Consider the following 21,130-nt stretch of genomic DNA (forward strand, 5'->3'; position numbering starts at 1 on the left):
AAACCTCAGGCCACACCCTACTCTTATTTACCGTTCTATTGTTTTCTAACAATGTTGTCTTTTCTGTTGAGTTCAGGCCTTAGAAATATGATATAGCACTTGGGAATAAATATACAGCCCAATAACCCAGCACTGGAGGATAAGATGGCAAATATCTCAACTGCCACCATTCTACTGCCCTTACTGCTCAGGTATGCAGGGACAAATGCCCCCCACACGCTACAGAACCCCAACATACTGAAAGTGATGTTTTTAGCCTCATTAAATCGGTCAGGGAAATCCTTGGCTAGAAATGCAGCAATGAAACTTAGTAGGGCCAACGTTCCTATATATCCAATTATACAGAAGAAGAAACAGCCGGATCCCTCATTGCACAGCAGAATAATATAGTTTGGGTCCGAAAGTGTATCAGCCTCCCGAAATGGAGGATTGGAGGCCAACCACACAATGGAGATTATAATCTCACCTAAAGAATTTACAAAGACTAATATGATGGCCAGTTGGGTTCCTACATACTTCTTCAGCTTGCTCCCAGGCTTTGTGGCATTGAAGGCAATAATAACTGTGAGAGTTTTAGCCAACACAGAAGAAACAGAAATAGTAAATACAATCCCAAATATTACTTGTCGGAGGAGACAACATATCTGAGTTGGGCGCCCAATGAATAATAAAGTGCAGAGGAAACACAACATGAGAGAGATGAGGAGGAGACAGCTGAGATATCGGTTGTTGGCTCTCACTATAGGAGTCTCGCGGTACTTTATAAAGATTCCTAGAATCGCAGAACAACCAATAGAGAATATTATAGAGATGGAGGATAAAGTAGCGCCCAAGGGATCAGAGTAGGAAAGAAAGTTTATATTCTTTGGGATGCAGACAATTCTCTTTTCATTGCACTTTTCATATTCAGAACATTTTATACAGCTCTGTGCATCTAGAGGCAAAAGTGAAAGGGAATATGTTAAATTTGTTTGAGACAAAGGAAAATACAGTGTTTTATGTGTTGAATTGAAAAAAAAAAAAAACATGCCTACTTATCTATATGCAAAATGTCAGCTTTTGTTAAACTATAGATAGTTCCATTTCATGAAAATATAAAAACTATATTAAAGGGACACTGCCATGATATTTATGGGATACTTTATCTCTAAATGACACTGTTACACAGCAAATAATTCCCTCTGCCATTTAACCTTTTATTCTTGAACCAACAAATGTATTTGTAGCTGTAATGTAATAACCTATTGTTTCTCCTACTCCCATGTAACTGGGGGAGTCCCAAGCCGGACTAGGATTTCTTACTATTGAGTGCTATTCTGATACCTACTGGGAGCTGCTATCTTGCTCCCTTCCCATTGGTCTGCTGATCGGCTGCTGGGGGTGAGGGGGGGATATCACTCCAACTTGCAGCGCAGCAGTAAAGTGTGCCTGAGTCTGCGCTTTCAGCCAGCGCTACACATTAGAACTGCTTTCAGCTAACCTATTGTTTCTCCTACTCCCATGTAACTGGAGGAGTCCCAAGCCGGACTTGGATTTCTTACTATTGAATGCTATTCTGATACCTACTGGGAGCTGCTATCTTGCTCCCTTCCCATTGGTCTGCTGATCGGCTGCTGGGGGTGAGGGGGGGATATCACTCCAACTTGCAGCGCAGCAGTAAAGTGTGCCTGAGTCTGCGCTTTCAGCCAGCGCTACACATTAGAACTGCTTTCAGCTAACCTATTGTTTCTCCTACTCCCATGTAACTGGAGGAGTCCCAAGCCGGACTTGGATTTCTTACTATTGAGTGCTATTCTGATACCTACTGGGAGCTGCTATCTTGCTCCCTTCCCATTGGTCTGCTGATCGGCTGCTGGGGGTGAGGGGGGGATATCACTCCAACTTGCAGCGCAGCAGTAAAGTGTGCCCGAGTCTGCGCTTTCAGCCAGCGCTACACATTAGAACTGCTTTCAGCTAACCTATTGTTTCTCCTACTCCCATGTAACTGGAGGAGTCCCAAGCCGGACTTGGATTTGCTACTATTAAGTGCTATTCTGATACCTACTAATGATGATCAGCCTCGAGTAGTTTTCATTGTCAGATACTTTCAGAATGTTCTCACCTATTCATTGCTCTCAACTGAAGCTCATATCTCCCCACACCTTTCAATACCATAACCACCATATAGTAAAATAGTCCTAGGAGTAGCATTTTCCCTCACATGTTCAAGGAGAGTCCCATACAGCTGTACATATTTCCATCAAGCCAACACAGAAAATGGACAATGGAATCTTCAGAAGGTGCAGGTTAATCTGATGGCAGAACCCGTTGTAGTCAAAACGCCCCTGTCAGTTTGTCACCCAGTTAATGTTAATGAAACTGGTGTGGAAAGCCCAGGCAGGCAGATGGATCAAAATGCTCAAGCTAGTGTTTTTTTGAGTGGAGATCCACCAGAGAACTTCTACGACTTCTAGCGGTGACAATTAAATGTCATTGTGCTGTAGGCCTATGGCTCCAATGGAAGCAACGGACCGAGCACAACAATTACAACAAAATAATTACTATGAACACAACAATGATTCTCTGTTATTATATAGCTACAAACTGTGCATTGCAAGTAGAAATCTTTTGGACAGCAGAAGAAAAAACCCACCCACAAAAAATAACTGTAAAATGGCTTTTAACTAAAATATATTCTTTGGCGATACACATTTGATTAATCACAAATAATTTTATCATAAGAAAATAACTTTTGTTGAGACAAAAGTTCTGTCAGGACTTATTGAGATTTGTCTACACTGATTGTGCAATACAGGGTTTTGTGTTTACATAGTTCATTTTGTGCTGATGAAATCCATTTGGTGTTTACAAAATTATTGGTCCATATGGAGGAATGATTTTGTTTTACTGATGTGGTAAAAATGGGGATCTTTCCATAATTTGGCTCTCCATAATTTAAGTCTACTAAAAGATAATCTAAACATTAAATAAACCCAATAGGACTGTTCTGCCCCCAATAAGGGGTAATTATATCTTAGTTGGGATCAAGTACAGGTACTGTTTTATTATTACAGAGAAAAGGGAATCATTTAACCATTAAATAAACCCAATAGGGCTGTTCTGCCCCAATAAGGGGTAATTATATCTTAGTTGGGATCAAGTACAGGTACTGTTTTATTATTACAGAGAAAAGGGAATCATTTAACCATTAAATAAACCCAATAGGGCTGTTCTGCCCCCAATAAGGGGTAATTATATCTTAGTTGGGATCAAGTACAGGTACTGTTTTATTATTACAGAGAAAAGGGAATCATTTAACCATTAAATAAACCCAATAGGGCTGTTCTGCCCCCAATAAGGGGTAATTATATCTTAGTTGGGATCAAGTACAGGTACTGTTTTATTATTACAGAGAAAAGGGAATCATTTAACCATTAAATAAACCCAATAGGGCTGTTCTGCCCCCAATAAGGGGTAATTATATCTTAGTTGGGATCAAGTACAGGTACTGTTTTATTATTACAGAGAAAAGGGAATCATTTAACCATTAAATAAACCCAATAGGGCTGTTCTGCCCCCAATAAGGGGTAATTATATCTTAGTTGGGATCAAGTACAGGTACTGTTTTATTATTACAGAGAAAAGGGAATCATTTAACCATTAAATAAACCCAATAGGGCTGTTCTGCCCCAATAAGGGGTAATTATATCTTAGTTGGGATCAAGTACAGGTACTGTTTTATTATTACAGAGAAAAGGGAATCATTTAACCATTAAATAAACCCAATAGGGCTGTTCTGCCCCCAATAAGGGGTAATTATATCTTAGTTGGGATCAACTACAGGTACCGTTTTATTATTACAGAAAAAAAAGGAAATAATTTTTAAAAATGTGAATTATTTCATTAAAGACCCCCATGTGCCTTTTGTACTATTTACACGGTGACACTATGGTGGGGGTGGGCATTACTGAATGATGCTTATTGAGTTGTTCACTGTAGCCAATCAATTAGATGGTCAAAATGGCCAAAGTCTCTCTCTATATCCCACGTTTCTGATGGAATGATAGAAATCAGGGGACTATAGGGATATCCCAGGTGACTTTTCCGGATTACTAGTGCTCAATATGTTTAACATGAAAAGAACAAACAATTTTGGAATTTTTACCTTTGTACCTTTACATTTTGTGATATTAAAACAAATGAACACGGCTTAGAAAACCTAAATATCCGGGAAATCCAGAGAAGTCCTTTCAGATTATTTGGTTGTTTTTGCTTTATTACATACCCGAGGAGTTGGATATTTCCCCTTCCGCACACGGGACACATTTATAACAGCAGGGTTGTTCCCCTTTGATTTTGTATTTCCTGTATCCGGGCAGGCAGGGCTCATTGCACTGAGACTTGGGGCGCTGTGGGGCCAAATAGTAACGTGATTTTAACTTCCATTAATGCATTAGTCAGAACAATACTTTTGTAAATATTCACATATAGTGATGAGCGAATCTGTTCCGTTTCGCAAAACGGCGAAAAATTAACAAAACAGCGAAAATGTTGTGCGGCAGAAAAAAATTGTCACCTGCAGCTTTTATTTCGTTGCCCGCGGCTATTATTTTGTCGACCGCGGCTATTATTTCGTCGACCGCGGCTATTATTTCGTCGCCCGCAGCTTTTATTTCGTCGCCCACAGCTATTATTTTGTCGACCGCGGCTATTATTTCGTCGACCGCGGCTATTATTTCGTCGACCGCGGCTATTATTTCGTCGACCGCGGCTACTATTTTGACGCCCGCGGCTATTATTTCGTCGCCCGCGGCTATTATTTCGCCACCCGTGGCTATTATTTCGACGCCCGCGGCTATCATTTCGTCGCCCGCGGCTATCATTTCGTCGCCCACGTTTATTATTTCGTCGCCCGTGGCTATTCTTTTTTGGGGCCGGCAACAATTTTTGGACACCTGCAACAATTTTTGGACGTGCGGCGAATTTTTCCTTCCGTTGCGCGAAACAATCCACCAATGGCGAAATGCAGAAATGCGCCGCGAATCCATGCCTGGCAAAACATTTCGCCCATCACTATTCCCATACATTTCTGGCTGCCGGCACAGATTAATTAAAAAACCCCAATAACTTCTGTTTACCCTCCCGTAACCCTCATGGGTTCATTTATTGTAAGAGCCCTGTTTGTTGTAATATTAATATGAAGTGCTGGCTTACTAATGATGATACAATGTTACCTCTGTAAAATAAGGGCCCCAGAGATCAGCGCTGCTATTAATGTACAGCTGATTCCCAGCAGGTTTGGTTGTATCAAAGCTTCCAACCTTCACCGTTTGGACTCCTCCTTCTTCTGAGAAGAAACATTTCAGAAGTTCATACTGGGTGGATGGGTCTCCTTTGGCTTTTATGTACATTCTGTCTCCAGCAGCTCCCCCAAAATCTTTCCTCTGCATCATGGCGTTTAGCTAAAAGCGAGAGATTCATTAAAGTCCATGTAAGTGTTTATAATGTGTTTATAATACAGAAGAGCTGTGAGTATATTTGCACTATATTACAGTATATTGTCAATTATATAGCGAATAAAGTGCCCCCTATTGTAACATATAGGGATATTATAAGTCCCCGAGGAGTTCCTTATAATATATAGTGAATAAAGTGCCCCCTATTGTAACATATAGGGATATTATAAGCCCCCGAGGAGTTCCTTATAATATATAGTGAATAAAGTACCCCCTATTGTAACATATAGGGATATTATAAGCCCCCGAGGGGTTCCTTATAATATATAGTGAATAAAGTGCCCCCTATTGTAACATATAGGGATATTATAAGTCACAGAGGTGTTCCTTATAATATATAGTGAATAAAGTGCCCCCTATTGTAACATATAGGGATATTATAAGTCACAGAGGAGTTCCTTATAATATATAGTGAATAAAGTACCCCCTATTGTAACATATAGGGATATTATAAGCCCCGAGGAGTTCCTTATAATATATAGTGAATAAAGTGCCCCCTATTGTAACATATAGGGATATTATAAGTCACAGAGAAGTTCCTTATAATATATAGTGAATAAAGTACCCCCTATTGTAACATATAGGGATATTATAAGCCCCGAGGAGTTCCTTATAATATATAGTGAATAAAGTGCCCCCTATTGTAACATATAGGGATATTATAAGCCCCCGAGGAGTTCCTTATAATATATAGTGAATAAAGTACCCCCTATTGTAACATATAGGGATATTATAAGTCACAGAGAAGTTCCTTATAATATATAGTGAATAAAGTACCCCCTATTGTAACATATAGGGATATTATAAGCCCCGAGGAGTTCCTTATAATATATAGTGAATAAAGTGCCCCCTATTGTAACATATAGGGATATTATAAGCCCCCGAGGAGTTCCTTATAATATATAGTGAATAAAGTGCCCCCTATTGTAACATATAGGGATGTTATAAGCCCCCGAGGAGTTCCTTATAATATATAGTGAATAAAGTACCCCCTATTGTAACATATAAGGATATTATAAGTCACTGAGTAGTTCCATGACCGTTTATACAAGTCATGGAACTCTGAGGTGACTTCTAATATCCTCATATTTTACAACAGGGGTACATTATTTAATATTATTTCTGAGAATCATGTGACAGAAATTACATTGTGAAGCTCCATTTATAAGGATATTATTTACAGGATATTCATGGTTCTTGTGTATTATATTCTTCTAAATGGTGCTTAGTAGTTATTAGCGATTTTTTTCCGCAAGGCATGGATTAACATTGGCCTAACCAACAGTTACTGACCAGCAGTCAGCACAGAAATAGCTACTGGCTGCACAACTTGGGGCAAACACCAGCTGTCATTTAAACCTACCTGGGGCAACTCCAACAAATAGTTTTGGGGGGGGGGGCACACCACAATCGCTAAAGCAGAAATAGCTGGCTTTAAAACAAAGAAGAAAAGAGGGTGCAAAAATGAGATCTGCACCCCAAGCCCACATAGGGGCAAACAGAATTTTAATACAAATCAATCAATTACTCAATGCACACCTACTAACCACAAAAAGGCAGGACATGGTATGTTTAACATATAATGCATAATATACATACCACCAGTTGGACAAAATGTAATAAAACAGAAAAAACAGATACATGTTGATTAAGAAAACCCCAACGGAACACAGTCCTTTGTCAAGGGGATTTGTCAAGAATCCATTGAGTAATTGGTTAACCTACCTGGAGCAACCCAGCTGCCAAGCATGCCCATGGCTATTGCAAGACCAGCAGCTACATCTGCCAAAAAACCACAGCAAAGCCATCAGCCATGCCTGCCAAGGCAAAGACAGAGGCTGGCAGCCACATGCACCCAAGGCCTCTGCATGGTTGGCCTCCCATTAGCCAAGGGTCAAGCAAAAGGCATCAGCCATATGTGCCAAGGGCCACTGCAAGACCAGAGACCACAATAAAGGCTAGAGGCCACAAGTGCCAAGGACCACATGCGCCAAAAACCACAGCAGAAACCGGTGGCCACAGGTTCCAAGGACCACAGCAAGGCTGGAGGCCACAAGAGCCAAGGACCACAGCAAGGTTGAAGGCCACAGCAAAGGCCAGAGGCCCCAAGAGCCAAGGACCACAGCAAGGTTGAAGGCCACAGCAAAGGCCAGAGGCCACAAGAGCCAAGGACCACAGCAAGGTTGAAGGCCACAGCAAAGGCCAGAGGCCACAAGAGCCAAGGACCACAGCAAGGTTGAAGGCCACAGCAAAGGCCAGAGGCCACTAGAGCCAAGGATCACAGCAAGGTTGAGGGCCACATGTGCCCCAGGCCACAGCAAAGGCCGGAGGCCACATGCTCCAAGGACTGAGATCTGCCACCACATGAGCTAAGGACCTGGGAAAGGCCAGCGAGCAAAAATGCCATAGAAGAGGCCATCATCCATGAGAGCCAAAGCCTTAACAATGCTATTGACCATGCAAGCCAAAGGCAGCAGCAAACAAGCTAAGAACATAAAGGCCAGCAGTAAAGCCTGTCTAATGTTAGAAAAATGATGCTGGCTTCTAACACACTAGCAGAAACTAGAGAATGCCTGCTGAAACAGGTGTAGTTGAACTACAACTGGGTCCATACCTAAGTCAACCAGAAAGAAATCAAAGATTATAAGAGAGACTTATATCTTGCAGAAATAGAAATGTGCCTGCAGAAAAAGGAGAAAAACTGCTCAGTGCCAACTCCCAACCCAACCTAAACACAGCTGGTGCAATAAAGAGCACCCAATACTGCTGTGACTGCACCCAGTACTGCTGTGACTGCAAAGAGGCTTATAAATAAAAGACTTCATGTATCAAACACAATACAAAGAAGCCAAGAGGGACTCATGCACCTAAATACAGGTAGATAGTAAGAACCCTGCAGGAAGGCTGCTTGCTAGGTACAGACTCATAGTGGGAAAGGAAGGTGGTACATTACTGCTACAGCAAAGCAACCCCCCAACCAGTCCTGGAAGCACCTGGTGTGATAAAGAGCTCCCATACCCACTGTATCTATACAGAGGACTCACAATAAAACTGTATACAGGTGTGGGATCCATTATCCGGACCCCCATTATCCAGAAAGTTCCAAATTACGGGAAGGTCATCTCCCATAGACTCCATTATAAGCAAATAATTCTAATTCTTAACAATGATTTCCTTTTTCTCTGTAATTATAAAACAGTACCTGTACTTGATCCCAACTAAGATATAATTACCCCTTATTGGGGCAGAACAGCCCTATTGGGTTTATTTCATGGTTAAATGATTCCCTTTTCTCTGTAATAATAAAACAGTACCTGTACTTGATCCCAACTAAGATATAATTACCCCTTATTGGGGGCAGAACAGCCCTATTGGGTTTATTTCATGGTTAAATGATTCCCTTTTCTCTGTAATAATAAAACAGTACCTGTACTTGATCCCAACTAAGATATAATTACCCCTTATTGGGGGCAGAACAGCCCTATTGGGTTTATTTAATGGTTAAATGATTCCCTTTTCTCTGTAATAATAAAACAGTACCTGTACTTGATCCCAACTAAGATATAATTACCCCTTATTGGGGCAGAACAGTCCTATTGGCTTTATTTAATGTTTGAATAATTTTCTAGTAGACTTAAGGTATGGAGATCAAAATTACAGAAAGATCCCTTATCTGGAAAACCCCAGGTCCCCAGCATTCTGGATAATGGGTTCCATACCTGTATATCAAACAAACGAAAGCCTAAGAACTCATGCACCTTACCAGCAGTGACTGCAGCAGGAGGGAAACTCCAGCAAGAACCCCAACAGCTTTCAGCTGAGGGACATAATTAGCTCGTTAGTATGCAGGCCTCCCAGGGCACAGGTAGATAGTAAGAACCCTGCAGGAAGGCTGCTTGCTGGGTATAGACTCATAGTGGGAAAGGAAGAAGGTATATTACAGCAGAGCAACCCTTAGTCATTCCTGGAAGGACCAGGCAAAATAAAGAGCTCCCATACCCACTGTATCTATACAGAGGACTCAGGCTAAAACATAAAAACCTTATATCAAACAACAAAGCAAGGAGTCCCGGAACACATGCACCTTTCCTAATAGTAGTGACTTCAGCAAAATGGAAAACTCCAGCAAGAACCCAGACAGCCATCAGCTGAGGGACATAATTAGATCGTTAGTATACAGGCTTCCTAGTGCATGTAACACACACAGTGGAGACTGAAGATTCATACTCACCGGATTCAGGGTTCGTTATCACTTGCCCATACCCATACCCATACCCATGGCCAATTCTCCAAACCTTTAAACAGATGCAATAAAACTCACAGGATAGGAACATGGAAAAACCCCACATGTATACTTTCCCCAATAAGCACCAGTTTCACAGTCATGGATAGATGGGCATTCAGCAATGGGGCTATTTTAGCACAGGGCTAGGATTATGGGTATGCCCACACCTATATTTATTCCCAATAAGTGACAGTTTACACTTGTGCACCTTGGGGTATGAGGTAAATTCTTCTCCATTACCTGGGAAGCTTCCCCCTGTGTCTACACAGAAGTAAAAAATAAAACTTTCAATAAAAAGAGTGAGGAGGGAGATCCTACCTCCCTGTCCAGTAGGACAAAAAGGTGAGGAGGAAGTCAGATGGTCTTATAGGTAAGGACTAATTTGATTGGCTTTGGTATGGTCCTACCTCCTTGTCTGGGTGGGGCAATACTGCCCAATGTTACTAACATGGAAGGGACTTAGAAGAAAGATCTTCCAGGAAAGGGACATCTGCCATTGACTTCTACATGATCTGGACAAGTTTTAGCTGGAGTAGTTTCAGATTCAGATTTTTAGCTTTTTTGTCTCATAATAAATCTCAAAAAAGTTGCAATTTTTTTGTCATTGACTTTTAACCCCCCTCCCCCCACCAAATGTACCCGTGCTGAACAAATATTCATCTGCAGAAAGCAGAATTATGTTTTGCACTGGTTAAACTAGGGATCCCCAACCTTTTAGACCTGTGAGCCACATTCAAATGGAAATAGTGTTGAAGAGCAGCACAAGCATGAAAATGTTTCCTAATGGTGCCAATAAGAGCAATAATTGCCTATTTGGTAGCCTCTATGTGGACTGGCAGCCTACAGAAGGCTCTGTTTGGCATTATACTTGGTTTTTATTCAACCAAAACTTGCCCCCAAGTCAGGAATTCAAAAATAACTCCCTGGTTTGGGGGCACTGAGAGCAACATCCAAGGGGTTGGGGAGCAACATGTTGCCCCTGAGCCACTGGTTGGGGATCACTGGGTTCAACTATAGAGGAGCTTTTAACATGGTTCTTTTGCTATAAAATATAGATAAACTCTTGCCCTGTGAGCAAATACTGTATGCAGTAAATTCATTCACTATTGAAAAATAAGTGGTGAGTAAATGAACTGTTCCTAAAGCCTGCAGAGTTAAAGAATCAACTCAACGAAAATCTGTCAGTATTGGATTTGCTGACTCTTGGGGTAGCACATAAAGTACACAATAGACCCCCCCCCTTACTCACTTTCTTTTTTGACAAGGTCACCAACACACTGATCTCTGCCAATCATGTTGATCTAATTGCATTATGCAGTCTACAGAGTGGGCCGATATATAGTTATACTCATAACCCACCTGAGCCTGGAGTTTTCCGTGCAGGAAGGAACATGTCATCTACTCATCTGTCTCTTCATATAAACATGCAACATCCTGAGTGTTTAGATAGGATGAAGTTGGGAGATATGGCCAAAGATTACAGGACTAACCTTGTGAAGAGCCAAGTCTATAATGTTAGTCCTCCCACCTCTCCACCTCCAACAGTCAATCTTAAATTCTACTGCTAGAATCCTCCTGCTCCGCCCTAAGAGAGAAGCTGCTCCACCCCCATTAAAAACCTTGTCATAAATCCTTGTCAAGCAAAGTACAACTTTAAATAATGTTTCTAACCTTGAATGCCTGGTTGAATACTTTTCGACTCATTATGTCTCTTTGACATGTCCACAGTCATCTTCCATCTCTATTTCTCTTAATGTGGCCATACATGGGCCGATTGTAGCTGCCGATATCGGCCCCTTGGACCAATTTGGCAGCTTATTGGCCCGTGTAGGGGCAGAAACAATGGCTATACCTGACTGATATCTGGCCTAAAATTGGCCAGATATCGATCGAGCAGGTTAAAAGGTTTAGTCGGATCAAGGACCACATCGGCTCGTTGATGTGGTCCCCAAACCGACTGTGCCATTGCCGCCATTAGAACGATTGAATTAGCCTACATTTTCCCGATATCGCCAACCCGTAGGTGGGGATATCAGGAGAAGATCCGCTCACTTAGCGACCTCGCCAAGCGAGTGGATCTTAACATGTATGGCCACCTTACCCTACTGTCTATTCACCTCACCCACATCTACTGCCATCTGCCATCTAAAACCTTTCTCTCTTACTGCTCTTCACATCTTGAATACTATCCCTGAATTTCTCCACAAGGAACTCATTCTCAGCCTCTCCCAAACTCCTCAGCCCCTCCAAAACTAAACTCAGATCTTACCTCTTTGGAGCACTTCGGTGAAATTTGGTCCAGTCTTAGTTTTATGGGCCATAAACATTATCTACTATTTATCTTTGTGAGTTATAATCTTACCTGCCATTGCTTAAAATGTGCTTGTAGATTTCCTCTGCTTTCAGGGTGACTTTCCAGTTTTTGATTCATGTACAGTTTATGGAGCGCGAGGGCCATTGTGTATACTGCCGTGTAAACCCCATAAGATATTCTGAAGTTTGTTGTATCATTTATTGGAAGATCATACTCATCAAAGAATTCACTCTCGGTGCATATAGGAAGGGAAATGCCTGTCCTGCTTGGGATGGTGTTGGAAAGTTCACAATCTGACAATCGCTCTGAGACATTTGGAAAGAGAATACCTTCTTTATATTCAGTTGGATCTAATCCGTATATAAATTCTTTAAACCCAGGAATTTCTCCTCGTTGATAAGAAACAACCAGAACACCATTAAACGTTTTCCTGTTTTGAGGATAAGCCACACGTAAAACCTTTAAGAAAGTTGACGATAAAATCCATAATTTCTCCGGCATGTCAAAGACGGCAAAAAAGAACAGAAAAAAATCAACGTTCATTAAACTGGCTAAAATCACTATCACGTTAGCTGTGCTTCTGACTAATATCTCTTTAATCTCAATGGAATCTCTAGAAGCCAATAATCCATTATTGATTATAATGAAGAAGGCCAGACAGATGCCACGTATCTTCATTTCTCTCTCCAGATTTTCACCTGCCCTAAGCCCAGTCTCATCATCAGATACAATGAGCCCGACCCATTTCCAGCCAAAGTGTTTAATCAGCTTCACAATCACTTTAAGTTCAGATAGTTCATCAGGGATAGTTCTGTAGAAAGATGGAAACTGTACTCGGTCGTTAAACAGGGGATCCCTGGAGCCATAACTGATCTGCAGAAAAATCAGCAACAGAATAGAGAGTCATTGTATACATTAAACCATATGGTGTAGAACAAAAGTGGTGCCAAAGTGCCTGCAAGGTCTGAAGCTCAATTTGGCCAAACCTCAACCTCCATCTGAAGAATTTTATTACCTTTGGATCATTTGGGGCTTTGATTTGGATTTTAATTCAGATGAATATCTTTTTATTCTAGCTTCAGATTGGATTCCTGACTCCTATCTAGCAGACTATAGCGACAAGGATACATTTAGGGGCACATTCTTTTAAGTACAACAGGTCCCACTACAAAAAATGGGCGCGGTCGCGTAAAAAAAGGGTACGGTCACGTCAAAAAAGGGCGTGGTTGCATCAAATTGGGCGTGTCCGCTTCAAAGAAGGCATGGTTGCATCAAAATCGGGCGTGGTCGCATCAAAAAAGTGTGGCCGACCACAAATAGACGCGGGCGACAAAAAAGATGCAGGCAGCAAAAAAATTGCGTGACAAATGCGTTCCACAAATTTTCTGCCATTTCGCAAATTTTCTTGCTGTTTTGTGAATTTTATGGCAGAGTGAAACAGACAGATTCACTCATCACTATTTACGATCATTCAGATACAAAAATTTCATGACTATCGGATCGCCATTCGCAAAAGATCGTTTCAATTGGAAAATTTCGGATTGTAAGTACGAAATCTTTGTATTCAAACGAACGGAATTTTTGTGACTTTTGCAATCATGAGAAATTATCGGATTTCATGATTCGGATTCGTACTTTAATGAATTTGCCATTAGTATACTAGAATGAAGGCAAAAAACCCAACCTGAAGCCCATGCCAATTACCAATGGCGTTACCAATGCCACTTATTGTACAGCGCTGCAGAATATATTGGCGCTTTATAAATAAATGTTAATAATAATAATAACAATAATTACTGCCTTGAGATATCTGCACATCATGAAATCCCGTATTAAACCAATCAGTAACAAACTTGGGAACTGTAGGTATAGATACCTCAGTAGAGGTTACTTTAAAAACTCGCTGATGTGCCCAAATATGAATTATGTCTGGGGCAATGCTTTGTACCCTGAAATAGCACTAAACCTATATCTATAGCAGCTAATAATAGTGTTGTTTTTAATGACCAATTTCATATTGTAGTTGTTGAATAATAGCAAATAGATCTTCTAATGGTCTCCCAGTACCTTGCATACACCTTAATAAGCCTGTTTATATGAAGAAATAATATTTATTTTAAACACAAACCTGAGGGTACCTGTAAATCCCTGTAAGTGTCGCCATAGACAGAGAAGAAACAGAAGACAAGTCTCCTATGAAGCCCACAACCTTCCTGTTATTCCAGCAGCTGTAATTTGGGATGAGTTGTTGTGTCCCCGATAGGATACTAAATGTTCCTTCCAGTGACTTTACCGCCCGATTACAGGAGTCGACTATATGATAGCCCAAAGTCACATTGGGCAAGATCTCCGGATCCTTATTGATCTCCCCAATCGTATAAATGAGAACCAGTAAATATCGATACAGTCGGAATGATGACCTGGAGGGTAAAAGGTAGGGTTTGAAGCTAAATAAATACAGTGGATCATAGAGTGGATCATAGAATGGATCATAGAGTGGATCATTTTCATTAAATCTCACACTAAGCAGACAGTACCGTTTCTTTCCTATTATCTGTTGCATTCCACCTTGAGTCCTACAAATATCATAGGAACATTAATAATTTAGGAATTCTAACTAGTGATGAGTGAATCTGGCCCTGCGACCGGGACTTTTTCCTCACTCTGTGAATTTTTTTGTGGTGCAAACTGGAGCCTCACTGAGCAACAGATTTTTGGCTACTGGGGTCAGTGACCCCCCACTTGAAAGCTAAAGAGCCATAAAAGGAAGGCAAATAATTCTATATCTTTAAGCAACTCATTATTCCAGGGAAACCTGCAGCACTTTCTATGGAACACAGAAAAGTGACGGCTATGAGTGTTTTTAGATGGGATATCCACCCATGGTTTAGAATAATGCAAGAAATATAATCCTATGTAATGTTTCGTGAATTTTTCGCCAAAGCAAAACGGGACAGATTCGCTCATCACTATTTACAGAGGCTTATTGCTTCCACTATAAGCTCCGTGAGGGTGGAGCCGTTACTTACCTGTGGATCTGTCGACATAAGGCTTATCAAATTGGGTTGGGCTATTAAACACTGTATGTGAGTGCTCTAGCTTAATTGTGTGTATTTCACAAGTTGCAATAAATTACCTGTACTGATGTCTAAGGGAAACAATATGGCAGCTCCCATGAATATTTATAAATATAGAGAGAAGGAACAATAAGCAATAGCCTCATACTGTACTGTCTAACGGAAACAATATGGCAGCTCCCATGCATATGTATAAATATAAAGAAAGGGAACAATAAGTGATAGCCTACTATACTGAAAAGAATTATGGCAAAATGCATATTTCATTTTTCAAAGAATTTAAGATTTTTTATTTGATAATAAGATATTTAAGGGCACATTTATCAAAGTACGATTGAGCCCGAATACATAAAATTTGTATTTTTTCAAAGTTTTAGAACTGTGCTTATTTTTGCGTTTTTTTTCGCTAATTTGCGCAACATTTTCGCACCTTGCGACAATTCTTGCAACAAAATCGTATCTTTCGTACTTTGCGACAATTCTTGCAACAAAATCGTATCTTTCGTACTTTGCGACAATTCTTGCAACAAAATCGTATCTTTCGTACTTTGCGACAATTCTTGCAACAAAATCGTATCTTTCGTACTTTGCGACAATTCTTGCAACAAAATCGTATCTTTCGTACTTTGCGACAATTCTTGTGACAAAATCGTATCTTTCGTACTTTGCGACAATTCTTGTGACAAAATCGTATCTTTCGTACTTTGCGACAATTCTTGCGACAAAATCGTATCTTTCGTACTTTGCGACAATTCTTGTGACAAAATCGTATCTTTCGTACTTTGCGACAATTCTTGTGACAAAATCGTATCTTTCGTACTTTGCAACAATTCTTGTGACAAAATCGTATATTTTGTATTTTGCGACAATTCTTGTGACAAAATCGTATCTTTCATACTTTGTGACAATTCTTGTGACAAAATCGTATCTTTCGTACTTTGCGACAATTCTTGTGACAAAATCGTATCTTTCGTACTTTGCGACAATTCTTGTGACAAAATCGTATCTTTCGTACTTTGCGACAATTCTTGTGACAAAATCGTATCTTTCGTACTTTGCGACAATTCTTGTGACAAAATCGTATCTTTTGTACTTTGCAACAATTCTTGTGACAAAATCGTATATTTTGTATTTTGCGACAATTCTTGTGACAAAATCGTATCTTTCATACTTTGTGACAATTCTTGTGACAAAATCGTATCTTTCGTACTTTGCGACAATTCTTGTGACAAAATCGTATCTTTCGTACTTTGCGACAATTCTTGTGACTATTTGTGCAACAAAATCGTATTTATCACAACGACTATGAAAGTTCCAAAATGTATGTATTGAAACGAAAACAATTCGTATTTCGTGGCTCGGATTTGTACTTTGAGAAATATGCCCCTTAAGTTACAGATAGTGATGAGCAAATTTTTTCGCCAGGCATGTATTCTCAGCCAAATAAGCCCAACAGAGACCCTTTCCGCACACCCTGGCTCTCCAAAGTAATAAACGCACTGCTGGACACACTGCTGGAGGGATCGGCACCCTCCCAAAACCAGCTTGGGAAAAAAAGCAAATGGCACACAGAGCTATGAACTAGGGAACAAGCCCTTCAAAGTTTTATTGCAGAGGTGCAATGTTTCGGGGCAGAATAACCCCTTTATCAAGCATAAAACACAGTGAAAGCACACTGTGCCCCGAAACGTTGCACCTCCGCAATACAACTTTGAAGGGCTTGTTCCCTAGTTCATAGCTCTGTGTGCCATTTGCTTTTTTTCTCAGCCAAATAACACATTCTGCCATGGGAGGATTTTTCCACGAAACTGTGACAAATATTATGTGCAAAAAAGTCGCCAACACAAAAATGACAGAGAGAGAAAAAAGTTATGTTGCGTGTAAAAAAGTTGCCTGTTGACTTCAATGCATTTCACACATTTTTCACTGTTTCGTGAATTTTTCAGTAGAGAAGCGAAACGGGACAGATTCGCTCATCACTATTTGCAGAGACTTATTGCTTCCACTATAAGCCCCGTGAGGGTGGAGCCGTTACTTACCTGTGGATCTATCAAATTAAGTTTGGCTATTAAACACTCTAGCTTAATTGTGTGTATTTCACGAGTTGCAATAAATTACCTGTACTGATGTCTAAGGGAAACAATATGGCAGCTCCCATGCATATTTATAAATATAGAGAGAAGGAACAATAAGCAATAGCCTCATACTGTACTGTCTAACGGAAACAATATGGCAGCTCCCGTACATATGTATAAATACAAATATAAAGAAAGGGAACGATAACTGATAGCCTACTATACTGTCTAAGGGAAAGAATTATTGCAAAAAAGCATATTTTTCAAACAATTTAAGAGTGTTTTATTTGATAATAAGATATTTAAGGGCACATTTATCAAAGTACGATTGAGCCCAAATACAAAAAATTCGTGTTTTTTAGAACTGTGCATATTTTTGCGGTTTTTTTTTGTTAGTTTGCGTGACTTTTTCGCACCTTGTGACAATTCTTGTGACAAAATTGTATCTTTCATACTTTGAGACAATTCTTGTGACAGTTCTTGTGACAAAATCGTATTTGTCGCAATGACTATGAAAGTTCCGAAATTTTTGTATTGAAACGAAAAAAAAAAATCGTATTTCGTGATTCGGATGCGTACTTTGAGTAATCTGCCCCTTAAGTTACATATAGTGATGAGCAAAATTTTTTCGCCAGGTATGTATTCGCAGCAAAATTGCACATTCTGCCACGGGCGGATTTTTCCACAAAACTGTGACAAAAATTATGTGCAAAAAAGTCGCCAACACAAAAATGACACCAAGAGAAAAAAGTTATGTCGCGTGTAAAAAAAGTTGCCTATTTACTTCAATGCATTTCACTAATTTTTCACTGTTTCGTGAATTTTTCAATAGAGAAGCGAAACGGGACAGATTCACTCATCACTAGTTCCAGAGCACAATACAATACAAATTCCCTTTTCTTTTTTCAATTCCTACCTTTGTGTTCTTCTGGTCTGAAAACTCCCAACACAAACAATTCTGCCCTCTAGGAATAAGCTTTTCAATCCGTAATTAAGAGGAAATGTAGATATTGTACTCAAATAAATGAGAAGAAAATAATGCACACTTACATATCGCAGGTAGAACGTTCTCTTTCCTTTTTTTTAAAAGAATAAGGAAATAAGGATATTGATGCGCTATTGATGTGAAAAATCCCCCCGACCATCAAATCACCGTCTCTATAGTACTTGGTCTCACTGCTACAGCTCAGCTGGCAAGTAGAGTTGGGACTGGGCTTCTCTGCCGCTGCAGGAAGAACCTGGAACATCAGAACCAGTAGGAGAACCTTGAGTCTGATAGGAAACAGATGCGCCATTGACCCACAGAAGAGAGCAAAGAGGAGATGCAGTTTGCTGAGCTGATGGCGAGACATCATAAAGCAACAGAGATATAACAGCAGTTGGCTTATTTGGAGATATATATATATATATATTATCAATGGCTTACAATTAGCAAGTGTCTCTATATTTATTTTTACATTTGTTCCTCTGAGAAGCAATCATTACTTTTTCTTCTTCTTTTTTTACTATTCCCATTATAGAGTAAGTCCTAATATTTGTGGACATTTAATTTGGACCTGTCTCCGCTTATGGCTGTATCTGAGATCCCAATGGTGAGATCCCAACAAGAGTTTGTTTAGCTCAATACACACATTGCTGCAAAGTTGTATAGATATGTGTATAGATATGTATTGGCATGGAATAGAATTACAAGCCTTCCAAGTTTATGTATGTGAGTGTATAGATGGGTAGGTGTGGGTTAGGTGTGCTGGGTTTACTTGGATGGGTTGAACTTGATGGACACTGGTCTTTTTTCAACCCTATGTAACTATGTAACTATAATGCGGATGACATGATCAGGAATATGACTGGAGCACTGGAACATCAACCCTAGGTTCAAGGGTTGTGAGCATAATCAGTTTCTCTGTTGGGCCAGAGTCTCTGCTGATTAAAGGTGACTAGGACTGGATATACCATCTTGGTATCATTTGATCAAGTTGCTCTAGTGTACAGGAGATGTCTGAGAATGCTGGTAGTGACCCACAATCCTAGGGTTGGATTTTAATGGTTAAAGCAACAAAGAATAATATAGTGCCAGATGCTGAACCTCTTGGCTCTAAAGGTGTTACAGTAGAACACATGCTGAATTCAGAGTTAGGCACATTATATTACTTTCAAATTTTAGCACTTCTCCAGCGTTGTTCGATATGTTCTTATGTAGGAAAGTTAAGCACCTATCCGTGATTCCCACTCTAGGATAAGTCATGAAATCTGCTCTGCAGATTTCTCTCTCAAACCCAGGGTCCCAAGGTTAGATTTTGTACCACGCAAAGCCTACACAATGCAAGCTATCATTTGCAACAATTTTTTTTACAGAAAAATTTGAGTGGGCAACATGACTTGCCATGCTGAAAAATGGGCATCGTATTCTGAAGCTTTGCAGACCTAGACCTGGGCTCAACATGCACTAGGTAGCCATACATGCTAAGATCTGCTCGCTTGGCGAGGTCATTTGCCATTTGCTACCAAATTGGCCATCATTTGTTTAATTAAATTAACTTAATGAACCCAGCAAAACATATATAGTTACATAGTTACATAGGGTTGAAAAAAGACCAGTGTCCATCAAGTTCAACCCATCCAAGTAAACCCAGCACACCTAACCCACACCTACCAATCTATACACTCACATACATACACTATATATACAACCACTAGTACTAACTGTAGATATTAGTATCACAATAGCCTTGGATATTCTGATTGATCAAGAACTCATCCAGGCCCCTCTTAAAGGCATTAACAGAATCTGCCATTACCACATCACTAGGAAGGGCATTCCATAACCTCACTGCCCTCACCGTGAAAAACCACCTACGCTGCTTCAAATGGAAGCTCCTTTCCTCTAATCTAAAGGGGTGACCTCTGGTGCGCTGATTGTTTTTATGGGAAAAAAGAACCCCCCCAACTGCCTATAATCCCTTCTAATGTACTTGTACAGAGTAATCATGTCCCCTCGCAAGCGCCTCTTTTCCAGAGAAAACAACCCCAACCTCGATATATAGAGCTGTCACTAATAGGCCACACTTCTAATGGGCATATTTGATCCCATACTACAGTGGAGACCGTAAGGGTCACAATATCTAATTTCTGGAGTAGGTATTTGTTGTAGATATGAATAGCATGAACTATTTACACTAAGGAAGGCATTAGACACATTGGGGCCCCCTGACTAATATCGTATTTTATTTGTTTTAACAAATTGTATCATGGGCTTTAAACCATGAAACTTTCTACGTTTTTTAAGTGTAAAAACCCCAAAAGACACTAATATAAAACGTCATCATCTGAAAGCTGGTGAGGTCATGTAGAAGTCAATGGAAGCTGTCCTTGAGCTGCCCCTTATGTGCCCCTTGAAATGTAATTGCATATAACTGACGGGTATGAATACACAACATGACACTTTTGAGGACTGGCATTGGCATGCAATTTACTAGTTGACACAAATCTTCCAGTATAGGACAAAAAATGCTGCGTCTGATACAGCAGATACATTTATTCTGTATTTCCTGAAAGGAACGTTGAGTTGTTGTTGTTTTTGGCATTTGGTACTTCTTTAGTAAATGAGCCATCATTTCTTTAAGTCATCGGAATCCAAGTGGGGTTTTGAATGTTGGAACTGGATGAAGGGTTTGAAAGGCAAAAACACCCAGGATTAGCTAAGCTGGGCGCATTGGCCTTCTAATCATTCTGAAATAAATGAATGTGCTGTTATGGTGGCAGAGAAGGTCTGAACCAAGGTGTTGATAATAATAAATACTATAATTCAGTTATAAAGAATACAAACTGTGTGTAAAGAACAACTGTTTAATGAGAAAGAAGAAGAAGGTATTATACAATAGCAA

At 40.1% G+C, this 21,130-nt stretch overlaps 1 protein-coding gene across 1 annotated transcript; it reads right to left on the reverse strand.

Annotated features, from left to right (window-relative positions):
- Positions 1-35: 35 nt before the first annotated feature.
- On the reverse strand, positions 36-15,141 carry LOC116406501 (vomeronasal type-2 receptor 26-like). The gene is made up of 5 exons (XM_031902788.1): positions 15,124-15,141; positions 12,143-12,967; positions 5,214-5,441; positions 4,265-4,388; positions 36-934 (listed from the first exon to the last, which is right to left on the reverse strand). Exons 1-5 carry the CDS (start codon positions 15,139-15,141, stop codon positions 36-38), a joined length of 2,094 nt encoding a protein of 697 aa, XP_031758648.1.
- Between the last annotated feature and the right edge of the window lie 5,989 nt (positions 15,142-21,130).

The sequence above is a fragment of the Xenopus tropicalis genome, chromosome 5, assembly GCF_000004195.4.
Source record: "Xenopus tropicalis strain Nigerian chromosome 5, UCB_Xtro_10.0, whole genome shotgun sequence".
NCBI lineage: Eukaryota > Metazoa > Chordata > Amphibia > Anura > Pipidae > Xenopus > Xenopus tropicalis.